General features: G+C 40.9%; 1 protein-coding gene across 3 annotated transcripts in view; it reads left to right on the forward strand.

Moving 5' to 3' along the window:
• The window catches only part of LOC149452032 (uncharacterized), a 206,678-nt gene extending 185,636 nt beyond the window's left edge, over positions 1-21,042 (forward strand). For all 3 annotated transcript variants that reach the window (XM_089689859.1, XM_089689857.1, XM_089689858.1), the window contains 2 exons: positions 1,662-2,123; positions 20,199-21,042. In XM_089689859.1, coding sequence (XP_089545985.1) covers positions 1,662-2,123; positions 20,199-20,720 — 984 coding nt within the window. In that variant the 3' untranslated portion in view covers positions 20,721-21,042. The remainder of the gene's footprint in view (positions 1-1,661; positions 2,124-20,198) is intronic.
• Positions 21,043-22,318: the final 1,276 nt, after the last annotated feature.

Raw genomic sequence — 22,318 nt, forward strand, 5'->3', positions numbered from 1 at the left:
AGGCCAGTCACTTTACTGGGTATATGTAAGGATTTGCAACCACTTTAAGGCAAACTTGTGCTAGCCTTCCCATCTAATGGGATTGAGCTGCATCGTGGAGGACTTTCTACATTGAAATATGGTGAAAAGCACGTATTGATGTGTCGGCATCAATTATTTTGTTTTCTAGTGTTATTTTCATGCATTTATGGATTTTTATTAACTGTGCTGATGGTTTTCACTGTTTTTCTAGCCTATAAACTGCCAATGGTAATAGTAGTTCTTGAGTGCAGTTGTATTGTGTTGCTTTCTGTACCTGTGTTACTCTTAAAACTGATCCTTTTATGCCTGAGAATCCCTTTGGATGTCAGGGACCCAAACAGCTAGGAGCTAGATTTTCTCCAATTTGGGATTAAGCTGTGTTCCTTCCTATGCTTATTCTCATACCTTGCTATTCAATACTGTCAATGGCAAGAACTTCTGTGAGCAGAAAAAGCTTAGGCAACTGACAAGTGTATGATGGAGGGCAGGGCTTAATTGACAATCATTAAAGTGATACTAAACATACGATGTTTAATTACCATCATCCCTTTTATTTATGCAACTGTATTTAATATAAAAAAGCATCTGAGTACCTTCTTTAATCATTGCTGTTTAGCAGTCACATGATGCTTCCCAGGTCTTTCCCATCCTCAAGGAAAGATCTGAAGGTGGAGTTTCTAGCACTCTGCTGATGTATTCTTTATAGCAGCAGAGGATGTCTGGACTATGAATCTGTGTCTGCACAGCGCTGTTTATTTAATTTTTTTGCAGTAATAACATAGTGTAAGCAGAGTTTGATGTGACTAACAATAGCTTTCACTTTGTTTGCACTGTAAATATATCTGGAGGAAGGTTTGCAAATCACAAGCTGTGTCACTCCCCTCCAGCCTGTGTCTGTGGTGTACGTGTGCTGAGACTAACAGGGTGGTGAAGCGTTTTTCAATCAACATCTTATATCCCACCTTCATAGTCTTTAACAGTAGAAGGACATGTAGGAGGAAGGGGAGAGGGAATTGTCATTTACCACTGTGTATTCACCCACGTACGTGACCCTACAATCATGTGGGCTGCACATACAAGAAAAATGGAGGAAATGAATGGCTTAGAAGGGAAGTGAAACTGCTCAGTGGATATGGCAATGGCTGGTCTACACAATCTAAGGCCGCAGAGGGGAAACATACAGAAGGGTAAGACAGTGAATAGGATGATCAACCAAGTTTTTTGTAATCTACAGAAAACAAATGCTGTAGCTTCACATATTGTAATTTAGCATATGTTTGACGGTATATGATGATTTGGGCTTATTGACACTTGTAAAGTTCTAAAGTTAGGGCTTAACACAGATACTGGCAGGTACTACAGGGTGCTTGCGCTGGAAACTTCTAATTTAATGCCGTTTATCAAGCTCTTTGCAGGAACAAATTTAATACCTCACATTTGCATTATCTTTAACAGCTTAGTTACCCCACAAAAGCCAATAATACATTTAATGAAAGGGCATGCTAAAGCGAGTTAGTGCTGAAGAACATCATGTTACATACAATATTCAGGGTTTTAGCTTTCAAAGTAATGCTCCAAATATGAACTGTGTAACAGTACATTAATAAAAATTGTATTTTTCTTTCCCCTTTTTTGTGTAGGTCCTTGCAAAGAAGAAAACATCAACAGAAATTTTTATGAACCCAGAGTTTCTAAAAGAATTTATTGAAATGTATAAGTCTTTACCTTGCTTGTGGAAAGTAAAATGTTCTGATTACTCCAATAGGCAGAAAAAAGCAGAGGCATACGAAAAACTAACCGATCTTTGTAAAAGGGTTTGTCCCTCAGCAACTGTAGACCTTGTTAAACATAAAATTGCAAATTTACGAACAGTATTCAAGAAAGAGTTAAAGAAAGTAGAGGCATCAATAAAATCTGGTGCTTCTGGCGAGGACATCTACATACCACGTCTGTGGTACTTTGACCTTCTGAAATTTACCATCAATCAGGATGTACGCATACCATCTGTATCCCACTTTCCTGACACATATGAAATGCAACAAGAGGAAGAAAACACAAATGATAGCCTAGAAAGTGCTGGAGAAAGTAAAAACTTCTCCCAGGTATGAAATCTAGCATTTGTTAGGCATGATAAATGATTATATATCTCAGTGTGCACTTTAAATTTCTTACAGTAACAGATTTAACTATGATAACATACCACTTTGATATGTTCATAGACAAATTGAAAAAATCTATTGTCCCTCTGTATAGTGGACCTTATTTATTTACATGAAACATTTGATAATTTATGTAGTAAACCATTTTTCCTCCAGAACATTTCAACTGCATAGAAATTAAAATAATGTGTAGCCCTCAATTATTTAAAGCATTTGTATGATGACTACACTATTTTCTTTTCTACTGGTGGCTAAATGACTTTCCCTATCACTGGGATTTCCTCAGTACCCTGAACATAAGTTTGTGCCTAAACACCAAAAGGACTGTTTGTATGCACAACCAGCACAGCCATTACTGTTGCAGAATTCTCGGAAAGGCAGCAGAGCACCACATGAACATAATTGGTTATCAAAGTACTGCCAATGAAAAAAACTAAAGTGCCACTGTTTTCTTTTGTGTCCTATTTGTAATGTAAGGTACTTTTGAATCCCTATGGGCATTTATGGTCATGATCTGTGTAACAAGAAAGTAATATGGAGTTTTCTGTTGCCAGCTGACAGATATCTCAGCTAGAACAAAGGGCAGGGACATATATGCTATTCCTTAAAGTTATCCCAAGATTGCTGCTACCCAGTGACACACTCCTGGTGCTTTTATCTACAATGTTCTTAATAGAATAGCAAAGGGTCAAGTCCCATTTACAAGGAGATTTTCTGGAAAGCCTTCATATGTGGCATTGAGTACTTCAGACACCCTAAAAAGTTAACCACTGTAGGTTTGTCATAAACAGTGATCATTGCAAGTTGTGATTAGTCAATGAATCGCCCATAGATCATTGCCACAGGTGAGTATAACCAGCGTACATTATGCTAGTCACAGAATAGTAATGCATGTTTGTCAAGCTTTTTCTCCATCATAGTTGTTTAAACTTTCTTGACAACCCCTACATTTTGTGAACACAGGTAAGTATGAACTTTCTAAAACAACCCTTCTTATTGCTAGTATATATATAAGCCAACGACTGTTCAGTTTATAAACATTTTACTAGTGTACTATCACAGTACAAAAAGTTCATGTCTGTTCCCAGAAAACCAGTTTATTATACTTTTTAGAGCTGGTTCATTCCAGATGCAGTCCTGTGTGGGTTTTTTCTGCATCAAAAATGCATGCACAGTGTTTTCCATATTTCAAGGGCCTTAGTTCACACAAGTGCAGTCAGTTCTAGTCAGTTTTTTTCTGGTGCAGAACAAAAGTAGAACATGCTGCATTTTTTCTGCACAGAACTTTACTGGAACACAGCAAAACGCACTGAAACAGAGCGTCGTGTGAACTGTAAGCAAAAATGCATCCAGAATGTATCCAGAGTGCGTTTTTGTGCTGTGAACTGGCCCTTAGCCTCTTGCACAGCATGGAGAAGATGAAGTCTGGCAATTACAAGCAACACAAACACATGAAAGGCACATGTGCTCCTCCTGTGACAGGCTTGTACCACAACTTTTGTTGTATTTGTTTTTGTAGTCGTCAACATATAGGGAAGTGGTTAGAGATAAGCACTTAACTGTTGATTTTTGACCAAAAATTATAATATTTTACTTATTAGTAATAGCACTTCTAAGTCTGCTTAAACTGCACATTTTGGGAAACACAGAAGTGCATTCTGAAACAGCTGTTGGAGTGGACTATGAAGGTACCACTGTCTTTACACTCTTGAGAAATGAACAGTTCACTGTAAGATGTGCTAATTTGGGAGGAAACCATAGTGAGGCAAAAGTTAATGATGTTATGAAATCTGTGTCTAAACTGAGACCACAGTGGAATGATCCACTGTCAAAGGAATGTCTGAACTGTCCTATTCATACTTTTGCAACTTCAAACTAATATCATTTTTTTCCTGCAACAGCTCAAATACTTGATGCACTGCCATATCTTTTTGTTTATGTTAAACACTTGTAAATTGCTTTTATTGTGTGCATGCAGATTTTTTTTTTCTTTATATTCTAAGAGCAAAAAGCAGGATCAAAGGTTACCTTTAGTATCTTTACTACAAGGCTGTTTTCAGTTTGGAATGGGACTTTTAAGGCATAGATATCAGTACACAAATTATAAAAATCATACAAATTATATTCAACAAATCTCATTAAAATATCATAAAAACAAGGGAACAGGTAACATATTGATCATAAATATTGAGCATTTCAAGATTCTCTTCTTCAGGGAAACAGAAAAATAAATGCAAACCATATGGACACATATGTAACTGTTACAGAGACATCATGCTGGGGAAATGCATCTACACCACCACACAGTAGGACAGATCCATCTCATCCCAACAGAATCTACAAACTGAACGCGCATCTTAGAAAAGTGGTTTCAAAGGAATGGAGACATCCTGTCCTCAAACAGTAGTCTAGGGTCCAATTTTAATCCGAATGGGGGGGAGGGGGATACTCTAGGGGATGGAAGTCTGCTTATTCATCTAACTGGCTGCATGGTCCTGCTTCATATGCTGGTTTCCTGGGATAATGTGATTGGCTGACATTTTTTGGGTCAACACAAGATTGTGTGCCGCCAGAACATATGCCTCATAGGAGTCTGTAACAACCCCCCTCACCATTTTGTCTTGGCCCTAGAGTACAAGGCTGTTTTAGTAAAATATTTAAAAAATTTTCACACAGTGTGTGAATATTTACTTCAGTTATCCAATCATGTACAGGTAACATAAGCAGTTTATCTTCATCGTATAGTACAGGACACAGGCAACTTATTCATGCACCATGTCAGGAGAAGCTTGGACTTTATATATAAAGTTCAGCATCGTGAACACGTAAGACAGGGTCAGCCTATATCTTTGGCTGTTACTGTTGTGATATGGGGGTTGTTAGATCAATGGTAGGTGCATTTTAAAGAGAGTACACATCAGTCTGAACTGTATTTAGGGTATGGCAGCCCACTTTTATTAAAATGAAAATATGGTTCCATTCAAAGTCACCCAGGGTTTCAACTTTTCAAACCAAACAATGAAAAATGCCAAGCTACCTCCTTTGTAAGCAGCACCACTGCTCACTTTGGTCTCCCAAGACCATGGGTTCTTCCGGCTCACTCAGCTTTGGTTGCAGGCACAGGTTGCACAGACCCTCCCCTGGCCTCTAAACAGGGTTCTCCAGCCCCTCGAGCATGCTCCCTCTTCCAGAGTTTACCAGCCACCTCAGCGTTCTCAGTCTCCCAGACCCTCTCTTGGTCTCCCGGACTCGCGTAGCTATCCCGACTCCCAGTTCTTGAGCAAGGAATCCCCCTCAAAAGTGATGCAGTCTCCAGCAGGGACACCCAGCTCTCCTGACAGGGCTCTGCCTTCAAATGGCAGCAACTGAAACTCCTCCTCCTCTGAGCTACTTTCAAACCTGGCTTATAACAGCCTTGCACACCTGTGTACTCACACAGGCTTCAGATGTTGCGCAGTATCCAGACACAGGATTGAAGGTTCCATCCCATCCAAGACACTCTGGAATCTTCATACTCTAGGTCCCAATCCAGAACTACAAAACCCAGAGAGAGCTCTCTCCACTCAAAACAAACACTCTAGAGCAGGGGTAGGCAACCCCGGCACTAGTGCCAGAGGTGGTATGCAACAGCATAAAAGACGGCCCCCAAGGGTTGTCCTGGGAGACCCACCTTCCAAACTATAAAGCTGGCCAGCAGCTGCATACAGAAGAAGCAGCACAGCTGGTGCCTACTCATCTCTATTCCCGCTGGTGCAGGTTCCTGCATTGATCTCTCCACACTGAAGCTGTGTAGATTCGGATTCCCCAGGCTGCTTGTTCTCACTTTAAAAGGGTAATTGTATGCAGTATTTTTTCTCCTCTGTTGTACAGCACTCTTTTAGCCTGAGCCGGCTCATGGGCAAGCTTATACTATTAGTAGATCACAAACCCCAGCGCACAAAGAAATTAATTCTGTATATGGTAAAGGTGACCGTATGCTGCTGTGCAACAGTGTAAAACACCAATTAATAAAGAAAAAACATAAAACAGCGCAAAAACATAAATAAAATCTTCACCATAAATAAATCAACATCAATAATGTAAGTGTCCACAAAGTAATTGTCATAAATAAATATAAATTAATATGAATGAAAAGTCCTTCCCAAAAGTGTATAATAAACACAACACACAATTCTTCTCCCAAAGAAATAGTGCTTCCACCATCCACCAGTGACAAATCAACATCAACCGCACTCACCAAATGTTGGTGAGTATTGCGCCTTTTAGGATTTTAGGGATCCTATGCCCCCTCTAAATTCACCAGATCTCTTTATCCACCTTGACTGGTATGTTGCTCTCCTCCAACTCATTCCTTCAGGAGCTCCCCAAAAGTGCAAGAGCAAGAGATACCATAGCGTAATACTGCCAGTAACACTCAACATAAAAATAATAATGCCCGGCCACTCACATGTTCAAGGAAAGTTGAAAGCATTTGTTTAATAGCCTCATCGGCTCATACAGATCCATAAATCCACAGTACAAGCAGGAACCTCACAGCCTTGCGATATGCAGAGGATAACGGGTATTCCAACATCAAAGATGGCCGCTTGGAACGCACCGCTCAGCGTGCGTTCCACTCACCGGGAGTGACGTTAGATCGTATTGACGGCAGACCGGAAGTGCGTCAACACGTTTCGCCCCACCCACAGGGCGGTCTCAAGACATCACTTCCAGTCATCAGCCACTTTTTATAGCCCAGGACACCTCCCCTCTCATTAATTATGCTAATTTTCCAAAAGATACTTACTCCTCAAAGGTCATCCTCTGCTCGCCAGTGTGAGATTCCTTAACATTTAATCATCCAATATCCAATCTAATACACAGTTGTTTAATCTTTATACAATGATATTACCAACAATTTACAAATCAATATTTAAAATATGAGGAATTCCCACATACCCACATAGATACTGAATGCAATTTATTATTCAAACATAGCCCATAACTGAACTCATAGGAAGAAATTAAAATAAAATGAAAATTAAAAAATAAAATTAAAAATAAATAAGAATAAAAATAAAATAAAAAATAACCCAAAAAAATATAAAAATAAGAAAAAAGTAGAAATAAATAAAGCAAAAACAAAAAATTCTATTCTAGAAAAATTCTGAATATAACTGCCTATATAGGACATAAATTACACTCAGTTCCTTTACCAATTAGATAAGAAGCAATTTATATTGATCTCTGCATTTAACCCCTTAGGAATTAGTGTTCCCATTTGGTAAATCCACTTTGTTTCATTTTGTGATATGTTTTTAACCATATCACCCCCTCTCCACGGAGCATCAATCCTATCTATTCCACAGAATCTTAAAGATGTCGGGTCCCTATTATGGCACATTCTAAAATGGTGTGACAAGCTGTGATATTTAAATCCTTTTTTAATATTTCTAATATGTTCTCCCAATCTTACAGAGAGTTTTCTAGTAATTCTACCTATGTACTGGAAGTTACAAGAACACTCCAGCAAATATGTAACATGGGTGCTATCACACGATATAAACTTCTTAATTTTATATGATGAACCATTAGAACATGACTGAAAACTATCATAATATCTTTTATTGTCACCTTTCAGGTTTTTACATGCTATACATCGTTTACATTTGAAAAATCCCACCCTATCTAAAAAAGTTACCTTCTTACTAGGTATATCAGGGACATTTTTAACTAGTCTACTTCTTAATGTTGGTGGCTTCCTGTAGATAAACATGGGTCTCCCTGGAAGTAATTTATTTAGGACCTCATCTCTCTTTAGAATCGGCCAATACTTTTTAATAATCCTTTCCACCAATTTAAATTAACTCGAGTAGCCTGTAATAAAGACCAGATCCCCAACTTTTCTATTATTGTTTCCTTGTTTTACCAGCAGATCTTCCCTTTTTAGTTTATTAACCTGTTCTAAAGAACCTACTAGAACCTGTTCTTTATATCCCTTCTCTCTAAACCTATTTAGCAACATCTCTGATTGACTCTGAAATATGCTATCACACGATATAAACTTCTTAACACAATTCCACTTCAATCTGATAAGCTGACTTTTAGGGATGGACTTTAACCAATTTCTATGATGGCAACTATGATTCGGAATGTAACCATTCCTGTCAACCTCTTTAAAATGCGTTTTTGTACAGAATTTGTCACCTTGTTTGCACACCGTAAGGTCTAAGAAGTCTATTGCTTGTTCACTACTATTATTGGTGAATGATATATTGAAAGGATTATTCCCCATTTCCTGGATGAATTGTTCCAATTCTTCTCTCGTGCCCTTCCAAATACTGATAATGTCATCTATAAATCTTCTATATACTAACAGTTCCTGGTTCCTATTTTCAAAAATGGCCTTACTTTCCCACATACTCATAAACAAGTTTGCCACTGATGGTACATATTTGGCTCCCATGGCCACACCCATGGCTTGCCTATAGAATTTATTAGAATACCAGAAGAATTTGTGTCATAGCTAGATCAAGACTCTTGAGAATGAAATCTATTTGTTCAGATCTCAATCCTAACTTTGTCCATTTCATTGTGCCCATTTCACTGACTCGAGCATCACCATGTCTTATGTTTGTATACAAAGAATTTACATCAACACTTGCCATGACACAATCGCCTTCTTCTCTATTCTTAATTAAATCACCACTATCCCTTAAATATGCAGGAAAAATAGGAACCAGGGGCTGTAAAAATGTATCTACATACTCCCCCAATCTGGAAAACAGGGAATCAATCCCACAAATAATGGGTCTTCCAGGTGGTTTTTGCAAATTTTTATGAATTTTTGGCAGCTGGTAAATGACCAGTTCTCTTGGGGCATTAGGTACCAAATATTTACCTTCCTTTTTGTTAAGTATTCTTACCCTCTCTCCTTTGATATGTTTGACTAGTTTCGCTTTATATTTCTTAGTGGGGTTATTTTTCAACATTTTATACGTATTGACATCATCTACTAATCTATTCAACTCTGCATAATAGTCACTTATTCAACACCACAACCCCTCCCCCCTTTTCTGCTGGTCTTATTACAATATTTCAATTCTCTAATTTTTGAAGTCCCCTTATAATATCCTGTTTATTTCTTAACCTAGGAATAGATAATATCTCCAAATTATGTTCCACCATTTTTTTGAATGTGTCAACACAGCAGTTATTCCCTATCTTGGGATTAAATACCGATTTGTTTCTCAATTTAGTATGTACATAAGGACCTTCAGTTCCCATTCCCATATCTTTACCTGGATAAGAATGTGAATTATCACTCCTTATGTCCAATAATGGCCCAATATCACTAGTACCCTTATTCATCTTATTATTCTAATATTTCTTGAGGTTAATTTTTCTAATAAATTTATGTAGATCAATATATGTTTCTAATTTATTTAGCTTCTTATCCGGTGCAAATTTCAAACCCAATGATAAAACTTTCAATTCCTCTTCATTTAAAATACAATCACAAAGATTAAAAATCCCTTGATTTACATCGACCTTTTTCTTTTTCCTCTTTCCTCTTATACTATTGGTGTACCTGCAGTCCCTTCAAACATTTCTCTCCCTCAGCATCCATGCACCTGGCTTAGCTTGGAGGGGATAAAGCCAGAGAATTTTATCTTCAAATGGCTAATAACCCCTTCAACAGCAATCTCTTTTGACTAACTCAATGCAAAGAAGGAGGGTAAATGGTATTAAAGGCTTTTCTGACATAACCGCTATTGGGAACTACGAACACACACACACACACACACACACACACCTAACATTTTTGGCTCTATACACCACCACAATGGATTTGAAATGAAATGAACAAGATGTGCTTTAACTGCAGACTGTCAGCTTTAATTTGAGGGTATTTACATCCAAATCAGGTGAACGGTGTAGGAATTACAACAGTTTGCATATGTGCCTCCCACTTGTTAAGGGACCAAAAGTAATGGGACAAAATAATAATCATAAATCAAACTTTCACTTTTTAATACTTGGTTGCAAATCCTTTGCAGTTAATTACAGTCTGAAGTCTGGTGATGTCTATGCGTTCCAGACGCTGGGTTTCATCCCTGGTGATGCTCTGCCAGGCCTCTACTGCAACTGTCTTCAGTTCCTGCTTGTTCTTGGGGCATTTTCCCTTCAGTTTTGTCTTCAGCAAGTGAAATGCATGCTCAATCGGCTTCAGGTCAGGTGATTGACTTGACCATTGCAGAACATTCCACTTCTTTTCCTTAAAAAAACTCTTTGGTTGCTTTTGCAGTGTGCTTTGGGTCATTGTCCATCTGCACTGTGAAGCGGCGTCCAATGAGTTCTGAAGCATTTGGCTCAATATGAGCAGATAATATTGCCCGAAACACTTCAGAATTCATCCTGCTGCTTTTGTCAGCAGTCACATCATCAATAAATACAAGAGAACCAGTTCCATTGGCAGCCATACATGCCCACGCCATGACACTACCACCACCATGCTTCACTGATGAGATGGTATGCTTAGGATCATGAGCAGTTCCTTTCCTTCTCCATACTCTTCTCTTCCCATCACTCTGGTACAAGTTGATATTGGTCTCATCTGTCCATAGGATGTTGTTCCAGAACTGTGAAGGCTTTTTTAGATGTCGTTTGGCAAACTCTAATCTGGCCTTCCTGTTTTTGAGGCTCACCAATGGTTTCCATCTTGTGGTGAACCCACTGTATTCACTCTGGTGAAGTATTCTCTTGATTGTTGACTTTGACACACATACACCTACCTCCTGGAGAGTGTTCTTGATCTGGCCAACTGTTGTGAAGGGTGTTTTCTTCACCAGGGAAAGAATTCTTCGGTCATCCACCACAGTTCTTTTCCGTGGTCTTCCGGGTCTTTTGGTGTTGCTGAGCTCACCGGTGCGTTCCTTCTTTTTAAGAATGTTCCAAACAGTTGTGTTGGCCACGCCTAGTGTGTTTGCCATCTCTCTGATGGGTTTGTTTTGTTTTTTCAGCCTAGTGATGGCTTGCTTCACTGATAGTAACAGCTCTTTGGATCTCACCTTGAGAGTTGACAGCAACAGATTCCAAATGCAAATAGCACACTTGAAATGAACTCTGGACCTTTTATCTGCTCATTGTAATTGGGATAATGAGGGAATAGCACACACCTGGCCACGGAACAGCTGAGAAGCCAATTGTCCCATTACTTTTGGTCCCTTAACAAGTGGGAGGCACAAAACTGTTGTAATTCCTACAACGTTCACCTGATTTGGATGTAAATACCCTCAAATTAAAGTTGACAGTCTGCAGTTAAAGCACATCTTGTTCGTTTCATTTCAAATCTATTGTGGTGGTGTATAGAGCCAAAAATGTTAGAATTGTGTCGATGTCCCATTATCTATGGACCTGACTGTATATACACACACACACATATATACACACACACATTTATAAACTGCTCTAGGGTTTTGGGGGTGTTGTGAAAGACAGGGGGTTGTTCCACTGTCTTGGAGGCTCTGAAGGAAGAAGAAGTAAGTCCAAAAACTTCCTCCTTAGAACTCCAGCGATTCGCCCTTTAGCCATTTTGCGAATGGCAGTGGCAGGAATCTGCTGATTTGCGCTGCTGTTTTTGACACCAGTGAACAGATAGCTGCAGCTGCCAAGCCCATACAGCAGGGCTTGAAAAAGCCACTCGCCAAATGCGCGGAGAAATTCCTCTGTGGCGAGCGGCGGTGAGCACAGATGAAGCTTGGAGCGACTGCACCTGCACTCCCAGCTCCCCTGTACTCCATTATAGTGATATGACATGTATACAGTAATGATTACTGTATACATGTCATATCACTATAATGGAGTACAGGGGAGCTTGGATATACATTACTGTGTACAGTTTTATATTTTGGACTATTCTAAAGAAAAATGTAATTTCATAAGCTGTAAGGGGGTGTGGTTGGGGGCGGACCTGGGCAAGGTTGGGTGGGGCAATTGGTGGCGAGTAAGTTTTGTGACCGGCTAGTAGGTCTGGACTCGAAATTTTAACCCCTGCCATACAGTACACTATAATTACAGGTTACTGGGTGCTGCAGCTATTCGTGACTGTTCACACAGACAGTGAATACCCATGTTGATGGCTGCTGAACACACACACACATGAATAGCTATGGCCACCAGCAATTTGTCATAAAAGTGTACTGTACCGGTTCAGTGGCAATTCACAGGTGTCAAAAACAGCAGCAGGAATCAGAATATTCCTGCCGCTGCCATTCACCGTGGCATCCAAATAGAAAGAACTTCTACTTTAAAACAAGGTTTGATAACTACTACTTTAGAACTTCTATTGGGAACTACAACTTCAGAACAGACCTTGTTAACTACCACCTTAGAAAATGGAATTAGGAGCTGCAGAAATTGCGTCTCAATTCTCCAATTCTACTGCATGGAACGGGCGGTGCTGTCTCGAGGGGAGCATTGGCTGGTGTTCATTTCTGGAGCAGCTATGTGAAAACGGCTTGATCCATTTATGCCAGATTGTGCAGAAATTGTCGTTAATCTAAGCCTTGAAGGAGCAGAAATTGGGACAGATCTGGGGTTTGAAAGTGTAGTAATTGGGATGGGCTGAGGTGTGAAAGTACATTAATTAGGTGATCTGAGGTGTGAAAGTACAGGAATTGGAGCTGATCTGGGGTGTGAAGGTGCAGAAATTGGGGCTGATTTGAGGTGTGAAAATTCAAAAATTGGAGCTAATCTAAGGTGCGAAGAGGCAGGAATTGGGGCTGATCTAAGACTTGGATGTGCAGGAATGAGGGCAGAGTTCTGGAGGTGCAGGAATTGGGGTGATCTGAGGTGTGAAGGTGCAGGAATTGTGATTAGAGCTCTGGGGGTTCAAGAACTGGGGATTATCTGAGGCCTGAAGGAGCAGGAATTGGGGCAGATCTGCAGCCTGAAGGCACAGGAAGTGTCACTGGAAATGAATGCAGGAATTGGGGTGAGCTGAGGCAGAAGGTGCAGAAATTGGGGCTGATCTGAGGCCTGGAGGTGCTGGGATTGAGGCTGATCTGTGGTGTGAAGGTGCAGGAATTGGGGCTGATCTGAGGTGTGAAGGTACAGGGTTTGGGGTGAGCTGAAATGTGAGGGTGCAGGAATTGGGGTGATATGAGCTGTAAGGGTCTGAGGTGTGAAGGTGTACAAATTGGGGTTGATCTGAGGCTTGGAGGTGCAGGAATTGGTTATTGTCGGAGATCTGGAGGTGCAGGAATTGGGGTGATCTGAGGGGTGAATTTGCAGGAATTGTTGTGATCTAAGGTGTAAAGGTGCAGGAATTGGGGATGATCTGAGGCTTGGAGGTGCAAGAATTGGGGCTTATCTGAGGTGTGAAGGTGCAGGATTTGGGGCCGATCTTGGGTGTGAAGGTGCAGGAATTGAGGCCAATCTGGTGTGTAAAATACAGAGAATGGGGTGATCTGATGGGTGAAGGTGCAGGCATTGATGTGAGCTGAGACGTAAAGGTGCAAGAATTGATGTTATCTGAGGTGTGAAGGTACAGAAATTGGGGCTAATCTGAGGTGTAAAGGTGCAGGAATTGGGGTGATCTGAGGTGTGAAAGTGCAGGAATTGTAGAAAATCTTAGTTGTGAAGGGGTGTGAATGTGCACAGCCTGTAGCTGATCAGAGGCCTGAAGAAACATGAATTGGGCCTGATCTGGGGTGCAGGAATTGAGGCTAACCTGAGGTGTGAAGGTGAAAGAAATGGGGATAATCTGAGGTGTGAAGGTGCAGGAATTGGTGTGATCTGAGGTGTAAAAGTGCAGGGACTTTATTAGGGTGACCACTATCACCTCACACTTAATTTCCAACTGTATGTGTTCTGCACGTGTTCTGGAAAAAAGGTAAGTTACCATTTTCTATTCTTGAAAGCTCAATGTTTCCTTACTATTATTCAAATAGTTTACAGCATTTACTGTATAGAAATTCTTTTTTGTGGTTGCGTGTGTGAAGTTGACATTTTTTTATACTGTAAAACTGGTACTCTCAATTAAACAGTAGTAAAGTGCAGCGCAAAATGAATAAAATCAAATTAAGAACATAGTCCAATGCACCATGTAATTAAACAGTTCATAGTGTCAGTAAATGTCTCTTTCTTGCGATATTCCAAGAATGAAAGAATAAATGAGAAAATTTATGCGCTTACCAGAAGCGCATAGGACATGCACATTAAAGTATCCAAAGCCAGGGGCATCAAGGTAATGTGGTATGCATCCGGGGCATCCGTCTCCAAGTGGACAGCTCAGCAATAGCTGGATGGTCCAGAGGCCTCCTTTAAGGATCAGTAGGGTCAGCCATCTGATTACAAGAATTCCCCTTCTCTGGATGATGAGGTACTTCCCAGGGTCTGCATACTTAGGAGCTCCATGAAGGAGCCGTAAAGAAAGTGCCCATAGCGTAATATTGCCAATAAAATAATCAATTTATTAAGTAAAAAATGACAATAAAAAGGTACACTGACCAATGTATCCAGATGGCCACCGAACTAGTAAAGGCTCCGGCGGCTCAGTGCTATAATGTGTTGACTCCTAGGAAGTACCTCATCATCCAGAGAAAGGGAATTCCTGTAATCAGGCGGCTGACCCTACTAATCCTTAAAGGAGGCCTCTGGAACACACACCATCCAGCTATTACTAAGTTGTCCACTTGGAGATGGATGCCCCGGATGCATACCACATTACCTTGATGCCCTTGGCTTTGGATACTTTAATGCGCATGTCCTATGCGCTTCTGGTAAGCGCATAATTTGCTCATTTATTCTTCCATCCTTGGAATATCACAAGAAAGATACATTTACTGACACTATGAACTGTTTAATTACATGGTGCCTTGGACTATGTTCCTAATTTGATTTTATTCATTTAGCGCTGCAGTTTACTACTGTTTAGTCTATACGAAAGGTTTTTTTGGTTACCTGAGTGTTCTAGCTGCTATTATAGAGAAGCGCTCACTACCACTATCTTATACTTTGGTACTCTCAATTACTTTGAAAACATTTTTTGGCACACTAAGCTCAAAAGGTTGCCTACCCCTGCTCTAGAGATTCGCATTAAACCTTGATGCAATTCCTATGTCATTTCTACCTTTTTTTTTTTTACCTAAATTCACATTGTGGCAGGGCCTCGCTCTGTCACACATGTGTACATTCCAAACGTAGCCCTGTTGTACACAAACAGTGATTACATTTTAGCACCAAGTTTGAACAGTTTACACTCAGAGTGAAGTCTCAGGTGGATGATCAGGTGTTACTTCAAACTACTGGTAGCATACCAACGCCCCTTCCACTTAGAGCCCTTTTAAGGTACTTTGGGGCAACACGCCCCCCCTTCCCACCAGGATTCGTTACAGGATGGTCTACACCTGGGTTATTGTGTACTTCTTCTTCTTACACTTAGGCCAGGCAAAAAGGGGGCCAAATCAAACAACAGGGGAACATTCTCTCAGCCGAAGCCCCGCACAACCTTCAAAATACATCCCTTGTGCTGGAGCAGCACTTGCTTTTAACACCAGTGTCAGCATTTGATTCTAGCTCTTTTTCAGGCACACAAGTGGCCTACTTGACAAAAGCAGAATTTTCTGCATCTTTTTCAGAACTCCTCATACAGGTTACAGCTGTACCACAGCCATCTTTGTCCAGGGCTCAAAAATTCCCCCACTTCTTGTTGGAGGAAGCTGCAGAAGATTTGTCTTCCCCACATTGTCCCTATATACTTAATGTGACATGCACGCTAACATTATAAAGCTCATTACCTCTGTCCACAAAAGCCTTGGCATTGTGCAAATTGAGACTCCTCCATCCCGCCACGCCCCTTTGGGCACAAAGAGACCAGTGAAATCTTGCAAAACCTTTCAGATAGCTTACACAGTCTATAAAAATTGGGTCCTTCTTGAACAAGTTTTCACTCCCCAAAAAAAACAATTTTCTGAAGATGTTGGCAAAAAAGTGGGCTATTCCTGTAGTTGATCCTTTTGCATCTGCCCTAAACAAACATATCACTGTACCTAAGATTCTGCTGAAATTTTGCGATGCTTTTAAAAGTCCTCTTTTACCTTTTTAGGCCCAGCCCTGCAGCTAACTAGACTAGGACAATGAATAACCAACATTACTCTGCATTTCAGGATCGTCCTGTTGCAGAACTGTAACAACAGTTGCCTTCTAACAATGAAAGTAATACTGCTGGAATGCCCTCCAAAACCATATCAGTCGGATCAGCATGAGAATAGACTGGTGCAAGACAGGATTGTTTTCTCGTGTTCTAGTAAACTTCAACAAAATGGTAGACATTTGCATACAGACACCGACTACAGGTGGAGATCAGGAGCTGAACCTATCTTTTATTAATTTCTTTTACATTCGTGCAACAGGGAGTCGGTATCTGTGTGCAGACATCTGCCATTTTGTTGAACAGTTGCCTTTTTTTCTTTTTTAGTGTATATCCTCTAAAACATGTCATGAGATAAATATCCAGAATGTGCCCATTCATCAACCTCATCTGCGATTTCTATGTTTTGCAGTGGCAGACAACCACTTCCTATTTATTGCACTGCCCTTTAGCCTATCATATGCTCCCAAAGTATTGAAAATAATCTTTGCACCCTTGCTTGCCCTTGTCAGAACTCATGGCATACAGGTGACAGGATATCTAGGTGAACTTCTACTGAATTGATTGATCTCCCTTGCAACTCTTAGTGAATGTGAAAGACAATCTGCTCCTGGACTTTGGCTTGGTGATCAGTTTAATCAAATCTGCTCTGCAGCACTCCCTGTACCTACTTGGAACTGATCCTGGAAAGTTCTTTCTCTAAGAGCTCATGCTCGACAACTGAGATTCAAAAGATAATCGCTGTGAGAGTTCTAGGTCTAATGGTTGCCTCTTTTGCGGTAGTATCTGTTGCTCATTCCACTCAAGAACTCTCTATAAAAAGATTCTGGTAGCATGGAAGAAGCAGGTGTTTTCCCTAGACTCCCAAGGCCCAGGCTGCTGTCTAGCCAAACAAGAACTTCCCTGTCCTGTTGGACCACCACTCCAGCTCTAACGGTGGCAAATTCTTTCCTTCCTTACAATTGGAGGGCTCTTCCAACCTTTGACAGTTCAAGGGACACTGAATTCTGGTGCAGTCAGTGCTACCACAATGGCATATATCAACCTTCAGGAGGGCACGAGGAGCCTGGCTGCCCTGAAAGAAGTAAACCAGATTCTCTCGTGGACAGAAATTCACTGTCCAGTGATTTCTGCAGTCCACATCCTAGGTGTGGACAAGTAGCTGGATTATCTCATCCACCACCACTTGGACCGAGGGGAATGGTTTCTTCATCACGATGTGTTAATGCTGATATGCCAGAGATGAAGGACTCCGTATGTGGACATCCTAGCCTTCAGATACAACAAGCTACCTCCTCTGTTGCTAGAAGCAGGGATCCTCTCGCTCTGGCCTTGGATGCTCTAATTATCTCCTGGTATTACTTCAGGCAAATGTATGCCTTCCCTTCACTGCAAATTCTTCCTCGCCTGCTGCACAAGGGAGGAAAACGTTGAGCCTGCTTGCACAGAACAGGCCAAAAGAACTTGGTACGGACATACTCCGTTTTATTGCAGATGATCCCTGGTCCCTTCCCAACAGGCCAGATCTGCTATCTCAATGTCCACTATTTCGCCAAGAGTCCCTGGCATGGTGGCTGTTGAAATCCAGGTCTTAAAGGATAAAGGGATTTCTGAGTCTATAATTTCTACTTTGCTAAAAAAGCAAGAAAGGCCACTTTCAAGAAGATCTAGTATCATACCTGGAAACCTTTCTTTGCCTGGTGTGAACGTAGTCTATACAGCCTCAGAGATTACGCAGTGCCTCCCATTCTGGCATTCCTACAAACAGATATTGACTAGAGTGTAGCTCTTAGCACCCATTGTTTTTCAAAGGCCTCTGGCTTTACATTCCCTGATGAAGACCTTTTGTTCAAGAATAAACATGTTATACTTCTCTGTTTTATGCAATAATATTGCACAGAGAGGCCCCAATCCTTCTCTTCAGGGCTTTCCAGGTTACTCATTTTCTCAGTGTACCACCATAGGAAATTGCTTCCTATGGGGGCACACCTGTGGGCTCAATCCAGAGCCAGTCTGTGTGTGTGTCTGTTGACACACATAGAGCGACTCAGCCCCACCCCCAGATGTCTGCTTACAGGATTTGATTTACGGAAGCAGGATCCAATGGCTCTGTGAGCAGAGAGAGAGAGGAAAGAGCCGCTGCAGATGGACACAGCACTGGATATAGATATAATTTTTAGGGCATTTTTTTCTTAATACACATAATGCATTAAGGTATAAAATGTTGAGCCTTTAGTCCCACTTTAATTTGGTTCTCTCTGTCCTGCAGAAACCACCCTTTGAACCCATCAGCAATGTTCCCTTAGAGCTTCTTGCCAGCAAAGTAGCCTTTTTGGTGGTCATCATATCTGATGGCCCTTTCCAGTAAAGAGCCTTTCCATAACCATAAGGTTGTATTACACCCAAAACCACCCTTTCTTCCACAGGTGGTTTCAACATTCCATCTCAATGAGGATATTGTTCTGTCATCCTTGTGCCCCACACCTAACCATCCTAAGGAATTCTCTCTACATTACCTGGACATAGTCAGAGCCCTTGGTGTGTCATAAAAGCTATTGCTTCCATAAAAACAAACAGATTCCCTGTTTATTCTCTCCTTGGGACCTTGCACCCTGCTTCAAAATCCATCATTGCACAGTGGATCATGTACTGTATGATAAAGATAAGAGGAAAGTTGACTCGCCTTTAAATTTCATATTGTGGAGTACAGTACGGGACACCCTCCCCAAACTCTCCTTGTTACTCTGCATTTCTTGCTACAAAACCCATGACTTGAAAAGTGGGGTACGGTTATACGGGAGCCCTCAAAAGCTTGCCAGTATCCAGTTACTTGCAGGTGCAAGCCTATAACCCATGGTGTATGGATAAGTTTCCAATGTCCTGTACTGTACTTTAAGATATGAAATTAGCAGATAAGTTAAAATTTCTCTTTCACATTGACAATTGAAGTCAGTCTTCACACAATTTCTTTGTAAAGAAATCAAATCCTTAAAATCCCTTTGTAAATCTGCTTCTACATGTCATATGATCGGTAGATCCAAATAATGTACAGCAGGTGAAAGTTATGTACAAATTTTTTCCGGTACTAAAGCTTGTTCCTACTCTCTCATGCCTTCCTTTTGGTCCTTTAATGTAGCAGGGAGGTCTCTTTGAATAAATAGCATGTTTCTTTTTACAGGGAAGGTTGAGATTTACATGCAATTCCATTATTGAATGATGTTGATTTCTGCGCATACATTTTTTCATCTGGAATTAAACCAGTGCATTTTTAAAGAAAATCTGTGGCTACATTTATGTGAGAAGCATGGCCAGATCTAGGGGGGTGCTGGGGTGGGTTGCCCCCCCAGGTTGCCCCCCCCCATCCCCACACTCAGGTCCGGGACAAGGGTGGGAGGGCAACCTGGTGCAGGTAAGGAAAGTGAAAAAGTCCAGAAAGAAGTGGTAGAGTGTGGGTAGGAGGTGTGGGCTGTACTGTGCTCTCCTCCTCCTGCCAGAACGGCGATCCTCCATGTTGCATGTGACACAGGATTGCTGTTATATCGGATTGTATGTAGTTTGACTGTGTGTGTACAGTCCAATGTAAGTGATCCCGTTGCATCTGCTGCGTGGAAGAGCGCTGTTCTGAAAGGAGGAGGAGAGTACAACCCAGCCCACACCTCCTCCCGGCTCTGTAGCAATTTCCCGCTGGTAAGTTTTTTTTGGGGGGGGGGGGGGAATTGTATTGGGAACACAATGCCTAGCAATGCAGAGTATATTATGCAAATGTGGGTTTAGCGAATGGCTACGTCATTTTTATTTGACTGTTGAAAAATTGTAACAATGTTATTTTGTATAAAAGTTCTGATTTTATATTTAGATACTTTTTTTTTTTTTACAACGGCTAGGTTTGTATTCGTCCCCAAATACATGAAGTAATTGAAATGCCCCAGCAAGTCCCTCCGATTCAAAACCAAAAAAGACGGAGGACCGTAAATGAGGAGCTGAGCAGACAGCTACTTAATGAAGCAACTGCAGTTCTCAACCAAAAAGAAGACGAGTTTGATGCATTTGGTGTTACTGTTGCAGCAAAGTTACGCAAAATGGATGAAAAACAAAGACTATTATCAGAGGTTCTTATCACTGATATTTTGTTTAAAGGGATGATGAAGAAACTCACTGAAGAAACAAGTATTTCTCTTTTCCAAAGTCCTCACTATTCTTGTCAAATACCTGGTTGCTCCAATTCAGTTGACTATGCTTTTTCAAGTGCTCATCAACCAACTTTACTGCGACAAGATTTTGTCTCCCTGAACCATGAGTATAACTGTACTAGTACACCTGCCAGGGCAAGCACTTCATTTTGTTTATCAACAATGCCTGTTTCTCAAGTAACAGAATCTTCTCCTTACAAAGAAGAACATTTATAACTACCTTTTTGCAAAAAAAAAACTTGTGCCCCACACTTTCTACTGTGTTTTTACTCTGACACTAATTTACATTTGTTTTATTTAGGTTATAATTTAATTTTTTATTGTACAGTTTATAAGTCGGTCTTTTTATATTAAGGTTTATAAGTACATTGATTATCATGAATAACTGTTTTCCTTCTGCCATTTTTCAAGGGAAAGTTATAAAAAAAGTAACCATCTGATGGACCAAGCCATGGACCTAACTTCCATTACTTCCTTTTAACAGTTAACTCCAGTTTTGTAAGAAAAATAAATAAAAAGATATAGGATTTACAATTGACACATAGGCCATTTTATTTTGCTGACAACTCTGATTTTCTGAAACTGGCAAAAAAAAATATACCTTGTGAAAAGAAGGCAAATTGTACACTTTTTACAAAACTCTTCCCATAATCGTTATCACTGAGCTTGTCAGCAATCCAGCGCTGTGGCTGCAGGTGTTCTCTTTTCACTTCAGGTTTCACAGGAGGCTCAAGCAGCAAGAGCCATTGGCTTTCAGTCAAAATCCTTTGAGGCATAGCCGAGCCACACTGTGTGTTTATGGACACACACAGCTCAGGAGCAAGCCACTATAGCACACACCTTGCTATGGGGACACACGCAAGAAAAGAGGGGCAGAAAGTGCAGCCAGGGAACTCAAATAGAGGATGTATAGGGCCACTCTGTGCAATACCATTGCGCAGAGCAAGTAAGTATAGCATCCTTTTTATTAAAAAAAAGAAAGTAGGCTTCACAACCACTTTAATCGTACAGTACAGGCAGGGGCAGACTGACAACTCATGGGGCCCCCGGGCAATAGGGGATCATGGGGCCCCTGTGTCCTTGCCCAAACTCAAAAAAGCCTATGAAAAAAGTACCAGGGGCATCGCATGGGGCCCCCTACTGACCCCAGGCCCTCAGGCAGTGCCCGAGTTTCCAAATGGTCAGTCGGCCCCTGAGTACAGCACTTCTATTCATAGGCCATGATATATGCAGGATACCTACAGATGATTAGATACTGGCAAAAAAAAAATGCTTGGGTTGCCCCTAGTGCACACTCATATAACCCTACTTCAGTTTTTTTCTTCCTAGCATACTTTGGTAATGGACTTGTTCTTCTCTGGAGAAGTATTAAATAGACATATAGTGCAGAATGGAAAAATGTGTTTTACTTCGGATAAATTTGTTATGTTACTAATTTTGTTTCGTAATGTGTTTAGTTTCTTTTATTCATTTTCTAACTAATTCCAAATCTTTAGAATGATTCGAATTTGTCAAACATGTATCGACTGATCCGAATTCTGTGTGAAGAATAGCTTGTTGTTAAAGTAGAGTTCCAGCCATTTTTGTGTTTATTAAAAGTCAGCAGCTACACAAACTGTAGCTGCTGACTTTTAATAAACACACATTTACCTGTCCCGGGGTCCAGCGATGTACTCACCCACACAGTGCCTTCTCTCCTGTCCTCCACGGCGCCGGCATCTCTACTGTGGGCACCAGGCTGTGACAGCTTGTGGCTTCACAGGCTGGTGCCCATTGGGCATGCGCGAGTCATGCCGCACCTCCCGATTGCTCCG

The sequence above is a fragment of the Staurois parvus genome, unplaced genomic scaffold, assembly GCF_062004578.1.
Source record: "Staurois parvus isolate SC_StPar_1 unplaced genomic scaffold, SC_StPar_1.0 ptg000501l, whole genome shotgun sequence".
Taxonomy (NCBI): Eukaryota; Metazoa; Chordata; class Amphibia; order Anura; family Ranidae; genus Staurois; species Staurois parvus.